Here is an 8,484-nt window from a genome sequence, read left to right on the forward strand (position 1 = left end):
GAGATCTAAAAGAGGGCTGGAGTTTGGTTATGGAGAAGGGAGGGGGGGGGTACCCAACCTATGTCAGGGTTCACGCTCGAATTTGAGAAAGTGGCTAGGCATTGGGCATGACTGGTAGTTTGGTAGCTTGGTGTAGAATTAGCTAGCCTGATCTGGTTCTCGTTTTAATAAGTGGATTGGTTGGGGGTAAGTGGGGGGTAAGTGAAACCCCTCCTCCTGAGATGAGATCTGATCACGTCTTGCACATACAGTTCTTCTCTCCAATGAACTCACTTCATTCCTGAATCCTGACACATCTCACTGTGCTACACCATAGTGACACTGAGCTGAAGATGAATATCCTGCAGCCATAGAATGTCAACTCATCCCTATAGGTTAGACAAAGGTTACTGGCTTGGTTCAAGAGCTTCAACAAGACACAAGATTGACTAAGATCCAAGCTGTATTATAAATCAGTTCATTTACTGAACCATACATTCATCCTGCTGCATCTTTTTCCAGAAAATCAGCATGCCAATTGTTTCTCTTTACAACCAGAGAGGGAGAGGTACAGCTAGAGAGGGAGAGGTAACTGGGCGGCTCTAAAAAAGCTTCCATGCTCCATAGTTGTGTGGAAGCTCTCATCAGCGAGATCATCAATGCTGATTGATCAGCTACACTACATGACCAAAAGTATGTGGACACCTGCTCGTCGAACATCTCATTCCAAAATCATAGGCATTAATATGGAGTTGGTCCCCCCTTTGCTGCTATAACAGCCTCCACTCTTCTGGGAAGGCTTTTCACTAGATGTTGAAACATTTCTACGGGGACTTGCTTCCATTCAGCCACAAGAGCATTAGTGAGGTTGGGCACTGATGTTGGGCGATTACGCCTGGCTTGCAGTCTGCATTCCAATTAATCCCAAAGGTGTTCGATGGGGTTGAGGTCAGGGCTCGGTGCAGACCAGTCAAGTTCATCCACACCGATCTCGACAAACCATTTCTGTATGGACTTCACTTTGTGCACAGGGGCATTGTCATGCTGAAACAGGAACGGGCCTTCCCTAAACTGTTGCCACAAAGTTGGAATCACAGAATCGTCTAGAATGTCATTGTATGCTGTAGTGTTAAGATTTCCCTTCACTGGAAGTAAAGGGCCTAGCCCGAACCATGAAAAACAGTCCCAGACCATTATTCCTCCTCCACCAAACTTTACAGTTGGCACTATGCATTCAGGCAGGTAGTGTTCTCCTGGCATCTGCCAAACCCAGATTCGTCCATTGGACTGCCAGCGTGATTCATCACTCCAGAGAATGCGTTTCCACTGTACCAGAGTCCAATGGCGGTGAGCTTTACACCACTCCAGCCGACGCTTGGCATTGCGCATGGTGATCTTAGGCTTGTGTTCATCTGCTCAGCCATGGAAACCCATTTAGTGAAGCTCCCAACTAACAGTTCTTGTGCTGATGTTGCTTCCAGAGGCAGTTTGGAACTATTTATACGCGCTACGCGGTTCAACACTCGGTGGTCCCGTTCTGTGAGCTTCTGTGGCCTACCACTTCGCGGCTGAGCCATTGTTGCTCCTAGACGTTTCCACTTCACAATAACAGCACTTACAGTTGACCGGTGCAACTCTAGCAGGGCAGAAATTTGACGAACTGACTTGTTGTAAATGTGGCATCCTATGACGGTGCCACGTTGAAAGTCACTGAGCTCTTCAGTAAGGCCGTTCTACTGCCAATGTTTGTCTATGGCGATTACACGGCTGTGTGCTTGATTTTATACACCTGTCAGCAACGGGAGTGGCTGAAATAGCCAAATCCACTAATTTGAAGGGGTGTCCACATACTTTTGTATATATAGTGTATCTACTGATCACCTCCCATGTTTTACAGGCCTGAGATAAGAACCTGACCAGAGCCCACAGAGACTGTGTCCATGCTTGTGTGCTCTATGAAGTTAAACAAGAACCCTTGAGATATTGCATAATGTATGCACTCATGTATGCACTCACTTACCTGTAAGTCGCTCTGGATAAGAGCGTCTGCTAAATGACTAAAATGTAAATGTAAATGTAATAACAATAATGTGTAGCATTATGGCAATACATTTATTTTTGTTTTAAGTATACAATTATATTTAGATTATTATCTAACAGTCAAGATCTGTTAAAGTCACTTTTGAAAAAGTGAGATGAACTGACAACTTTACCCTTTAACTCTTCAGCTATATCCTGCGCACATCCTCCATCCTGCGCCAGAGAGTTATTCCCCATCGGCGGTCTGAAGGTGACAGGTCCTCCCGCTCCACACACACTCTCCGCGGGCTCAACCGTACAGGGAACCTTTTCATGGAAGTCCGAGACAGGCATCATTGAATAATACCCTGAAATCTCTTCCTTCAGGGAAAGATTCCCTCTCATTCTTCGGATCTGAAGCTGTGATAAACTAGTAAAATAAACACAACCTCAAGAAAAGGGAAAAAAAAATCCAGATAAAAGTGGGGGTTTGCTCTCTTGGTGTCAAAAGCTTGATTCTCCGGATTTGTTGATTTTCTCACTCTCGAGTCTGCTGTCTGTCAGTTAGCATTCGCTGTGTATGAATGAACAGTCGTATCCCGTGTTTACTACGGAGCTTGCGCCACATTGTGGCTCCTGGCTGCTTGGGAAATGTGGGCGTGGTGAGTGACATTAGCCAGGGCACCGCCCTCAATCAGTTTATAGTGCTGTAGTACCCGTACTTCACTGAATGCACTCTAAATGGCATTAAAAAACAGAAATGCAATTCTTAGCTATCCTACAGATTAACCAGCTAAGGTAAACGGAAAGCATCTAGTGAAAGGAATCCATATATCCTCTAGCTGGTGGTCCTCTGTAGCTCAGCTGGTAGAGCATGGCGCTTGTAATGCCAAGGTAGTGGGTTCGATTCCCGGGACCACCCATACACAAAAATGTATGCACGCATGACTGTAAATCGCTTTGGATAAAAGCGTCTGCTAAATGGCATATTACATTATATCTATAGGCGGTTACTCCAAAAGAGCACATGGCAAGTAATACTATAACAGGCTAACTAGAGCATATATGCAAAGGATCTATAGTCAAAACCAATGGCAAAATAATTGTAATTAAATAAAGTCACATTATTAAGTAGGTATAAAGAAACATAAATTCTGCCATGATGGGTCCTATATGAAAGTAACCTGCCCAGATACAGAAAATAGCATGTATCTACCATTGCTCTAGAAGTAGACCTAAACTACCCTTTGATCAAAGAAATGTAAATTTGTCATTGCGGAAATTCATTTACATTTTAGTAATTTAGCAGACGCTCTTATCCAGAGCGATTTACAGTTAGTGAGTGCATAGATTATTTTTAGATTTTTCATACTGGCCACCCGTGGGAATCGAACCCACCACCCTGGCGTTGCAAATGCCATGCTCTACCAACAGTGCTACATCCCTGGTTTTGTGCCATAACAAACATTGATGAACATGGGCATGATGCTCTGTGTTATTGCCTTATCACACCACTCATATGAAACTTTGCCCAAGATCACCTGAATCCAAGTAGGTCACACAGAATATATATTTTCAGTGACCAAATAGGTATAAAAAAAAGACTGTAGGGACTGAGTAGCCATGCCTACTGTAATTGAGTTATATGCAGCTCCCTAAACAGTTGAGCTACCTCTAAATGTTTTCATATAATGCCTTATTTTGGCTTGGGCAATATGCTTAGCCTGAACTTTGGGAAATGTCCAGAGTGAGCTTGCTTTCAATTGTTGTTGTATTCTTTCCCCAAATCATGAGGGAGAAACGGGATATGAATATGTGCTCTGTGTAGCCTTTGCTTTATGAGAGCAAAGAGTGCTGCTGGCAATTTCACCACATGCTGCAATTTTATTCCCACTCTTCCCAAGTTCCCATAGTACATTTACATTTGAGTCATTTAGCAGACGCTCTTATCCAGAGCGACTTACAGTTAGTGAGTGCATACATTTTTCATACTGGCCCCCCTTGGGAATCGAACCCACAACCCTGGCGTTGCAAGCACCATGCTCTACCAACTGAGCTACAGGAGGCCCACAAAAATTGTGTAGCTGTACTAGTTATTTATTATTGACACTACCGCATATATGGTGACACAGAGCGTTGATTCATATTAGTAGATGCATAACACTTATTAACACAATTTTCCCCATCATTTAATAAAGCATTCTCTCTTCCCCTTGATCCTAACTCGGTCTTGTCTGTTCAGTGTGTAGTTTACCCCGTGATAGGAATCGTAAATGTGGCCCAGTGCTTGACTTGGACTGAAATAGGTGCCGGAACTAATTTTGGGTGCTGGTACTGTTTAAATTTAGGTGCAGGAGCTCCACAATACTTTTGAGCTAATATTCTATAAGTGCTGCAGGAGCTCAAGCAGTAGAACATTTTAGGTGCTGGTACTCAGCTCCAGTGAGCTCCTGCCCATGTCAAGCACTGCCCAGTGCCTATAGCTATTAATAACCTGCAGTGGATGCCTGCTGGCTATAGGCTACTACTCTCTATTTCATTAAACAATATGAACTATGCATCTGCATGGGCACCTGTCCAACACGGAGACAACATACCTGAGTGTACTTTGTTTTTGAAAATATGACCTCTTTCAGAATAGTTTTATGAATTGCTAAATACATCAACAAAGTTTGTTTATTAGGCTTCTGTAACAAGGTGTCACAGGCCAGGCATGGATTACTGTGATATCATGAGATGTTTCAAAATGCCAAGCAGCATTACAACACACAGTCCCATGCTGGTGCCTGCCTGGTAGTCACGTGAGATCCCCCAGCTGGTGATTGTGATGCATGACAATACACTCTTAGAGAAAAAGGTGCTATCTAGAACCTAAAACGGTTATTCGGCTGTCCCCATAGGAGTATCCCTTTGAAGAACCCTTTTTGGTTCCAGGTAGAACCCTTTTGGGTTCCATGTAAAACCCGTTCCACAGATGGTTCTACATGGAACCCAAAATAGTTATTCTACCTGGAAACAAAAAGGGTTCTAACTGGAACCAAAAAGGGTTCTCCTATGGGGACAGCCAAAGAACCCTTTTGGAACATTTCTTTCTAAGCGTGTACAGGAGGGATAGTACAGAATCTGAGTGAAGGGTGCAGGACTGGAACAGACTGGTTTTCTAAGCATGCTCAGTTGGAGTGGGAGGAATTTTCCACTGTGTGTGACCAGGCAGCAGCCTTGGAGGGGGCCAAGGCTTTCTGCTCAGAGGGGCTGTCTGTGTGCATGAGTTATGTTGTGGTGTGCTATTGTGTGTGACTGCATTCATGTTGACTTCATGTGTGTAGTGGTAAAGCTACTGTGGCTGTGTGTATGTGTTTATGTGTGTATGTATGCACTCTTCTGTTCTTTCATGTTGTTGTTTTTTGCATGGTGTTTTTTATATAATTGGGGGATGTACTCTTCCTTCCTAATCTGACCTTTGAATCTTGGTCCACCGACCTTTCTTGGAGGGCATATACAGATGAAGTCGGAAGTTTACATACACCTTAGCCAAATATATTTAAACTCAGTTTTCAAAATTCCTGACATTTAATCCTAGTGAAAATTCCCTGTCTTAGGTCATTTAGGATCACCACTTTATTTTAAGAATGTGAAATGTCAGAATAATAGTAGAGAGAATGATTTATTTCAGCTTTTATTTCTTTCATCACATTCCCAGTGGGCCAGAAGTTTACATACACTAAATTAGTATTTGGTAGCATTGGCTTTCAATTGTTTAACTTGGGTCAAACGTTTCGGGTAGCCTTCCACAAGCTTCTCACAATAAGTTGGGTGAATTTTGGACCATTCCTCCTGACAGAGCTGGTGTAACTTAGTCAGGTTTGTAGGCTTCCTTGCTCGCACACGCTTTTTTCTGTTCTGCCCACAAATCTTCTATAGGGTTGAGGTCAGGGCTTTGTGATGGCCACTCCAATATCTTGACTTTGTTGTCCTTAAGCCATTTTGCCACAATTTTGGAAGTATGCTTGGGGTCATTGTCCATTTGGAAGACCCATTTGTGACCAAGCTTTAACTTCCTGACTGATGTCTTGAGATGTTGCTTCAATATATCCACATAATTTTCCTTCCTCATGATGCCATCTATTTTGTGAAGTGCACCAGTCCCTCCTGCAGCAAAGCACCCCCACAGCATGATGCTGCCACCCCCGTGCTTCACGGTTGGGATGGTGTTCTTCAGCTTGCAAGGACCCCCTTTTTCCTCCAAACAGTTATATTTTTGTTTCATCAGACCAGAAGACATTTCTCCAAAAAGTACTATCTTTGTCGCTATGTGCAGTTGCAAACCGTAGTCTGGCTTTTTTATGGCGGTTTTGGAGCAGTTGCTTCTTCCTTGCTGAGCGTCCTTTCAGGTTATGTCGATATAGGACTTGTTTTACTGTGGATATAGATACTTTTGTCCCTGTTTCCTCCAGCATCTTCACAAGGTCCTTTGCTGTTGTTCTGGGATTTATTTGCACTTTTCGCACCAAAGTACGTTCATCTCTAGGAGACAGAACGCGTCTCCTTCCTGAGTGGTATGACGGCTGCGTGGTCCCATGGTGTTTATACTTGCGTACTATTGTTTGTACAGATGAACGTGGTACCTTCAGGCGTTTGGAAATTGCTCCCAAGAATGAACCAGACTTGTGGAGGTCTACACTTTTTTTTCTGAGGTCTTGCCTGATTTCTTTTGATTTTCCCATGATGTCAAGCAAAGAGGCACTGAGTTTGAAGGTAGGCCTTGAAATACATCCACAGGTACACCTCCAATTGACTAAAATGATGTCAATTAGCCTATCAGAAGCTTCTAAAGCCATGACATTATTGTCTGGAATTTTCCAAGCTGTTTAAAGGCACAGTCAAGTTAGTGAATGGACACTTCTGACCCACTGGAATTGTGATACTGTGAATTATAAGTGAAATAATCTGTCTGTAAGCAATTGTTGTAAAAATTACTTGTGTCATGCACAAAGTAGATGTCCTAACCGACTTGCCAAAACTATAGTTTGTTAACAAGTTAACACATTTGTGGAGTGGTTGAAAAACTAGTTTTAATGACTCCAACCTAAGTGTATATAAACTTCCAACTTCAACTGCATGTCTGTGTGTTTGTCTATGTGTGGTCTGAATGTGTTTGCTCGGACTGTGAGCGTTTCACAATCATGGTTTGTTTTTAACACTCAGTGCCAGGCTCCACCTCCACTCTCCTCTTTAGGTCTATTACACATTACACAACCCTCTCTGCCCTTCATCTATCTCACCTGATAACAACCAGCAGGTCTCTCTCTATATACAGTGCATTCGAAAAGTATTCAGACCCCTTGACTTTTTCCACATTTTGTTACGTTACAGCCTTATTCTAAAATTGATTAAATACATGTTTTTCCTTAACAATACCCCATAATGACAAAGCAAAAACAGGTTTTTAGAAATTTTTTCAGAAATACCTTGTTTACATAAGTATTCAGACCGTTTGCTATGAGACTCGAAATTGAGCTCAGGTGCGTCCTGTTTTCATTGATCATCCTTGAGATGTTTTTACAACTTCATTGGAGTCCACCTGTGGTAAATTCAATTGATTGGACATGATTTGGAAAGGCACACACTTGTCTATATAAGGTCCCACATTTGACAGTGCATGTCAGAGCAAAAACCAAGCCATGAGGTCGAAGGAATTGTCCGTAGAGCTCCGAGACAGGATTGTGTTGAGGCACAGATCTGGGGAAGGGTACCAAAACATTTCTGCAGCTTTTAAGGTCCCCAAGAACACAGTGGCCTCCATCATTCTTAAATGGAAGAAGTTTGGAATCACCAAGACTCTTCTTAGAGCTGGCCGCCTGGCCAAACTGAACAATTGGGGGAGAAGGGCCTTGGTCAGGGAGGTGACCAAGAACCCGATGGTCACTCTGACAGAGCTCCAGAGTTCCTCTGTGGAGATGGGAGAACCATCCAGAAGGACAACCATCTCTGCAGCACTCCACCAATCAGGCCTTTATGGTAGAGTGGCCAGACGGAAGCCACTCCTCAGTAAAAGGCACATGACAGCCTGCTAAAGGACTCTCAGACCATGAGAAACAAGATTCTCTGGTCTGATGAAACCAAGATTGAACTCTTTAGCCTGAATGCCAAGCATCACGTCTGGAAGAAACCTGGCACCATCCCTACGGTGAAGCATGGTGGTGGCAGCATCATGCTGTGGGGATGTTTTTTAGCGGCAGGGACTGGGAGACTAGTCAGAATCGAGGGAAAGATGAACGGAGCAAAGTACAGAGAAATCCTTGATGAAAACCTGCTCCAGAGCGCTCAGGACCTCAGACTGGGGCGAAGGTTCACCTACCAACAGGACAACGACCCTAAGCACACAGCCAAGACAACACAGGAGTGGCTTCGGGACAAGTCTCTGAATGTCATTGAGTGGCCCAGCTATAGCCACTAAGCCAAGAGTGTGCAAAGCTATCATCAATG

The 8,484-nt window shown here is 43.5% G+C and overlaps 1 protein-coding gene across 4 annotated transcripts in view; it reads right to left on the reverse strand.

Moving 5' to 3' along the window:
- The window catches only part of LOC311128656 (ran-binding protein 3-like), a 39,735-nt gene extending 37,153 nt beyond the window's left edge, over positions 1-2,582 (reverse strand). For all 4 annotated transcript variants that reach the window (XR_014613218.1, XR_014613219.1, XR_014613220.1 and 1 more), the window contains exon 1: positions 2,193-2,582. Coding sequence is in view for 1 of the 4 variants with exons in the window: in XM_084160851.1 (XP_084016977.1) it covers positions 2,193-2,403 (211 nt within the window). In the remaining 3 variants the exon portion in view is untranslated. The remainder of the gene's footprint in view (positions 1-2,192) is intronic.
- Between the last annotated feature and the right edge of the window lie 5,902 nt (positions 2,583-8,484).

The sequence above is a fragment of the Coregonus lavaretus genome (genome assembly GCF_964263955.1).
Source record: "Coregonus lavaretus genome assembly, chromosome: 4".
NCBI lineage: Eukaryota > Metazoa > Chordata > Actinopteri > Salmoniformes > Salmonidae > Coregonus > Coregonus lavaretus.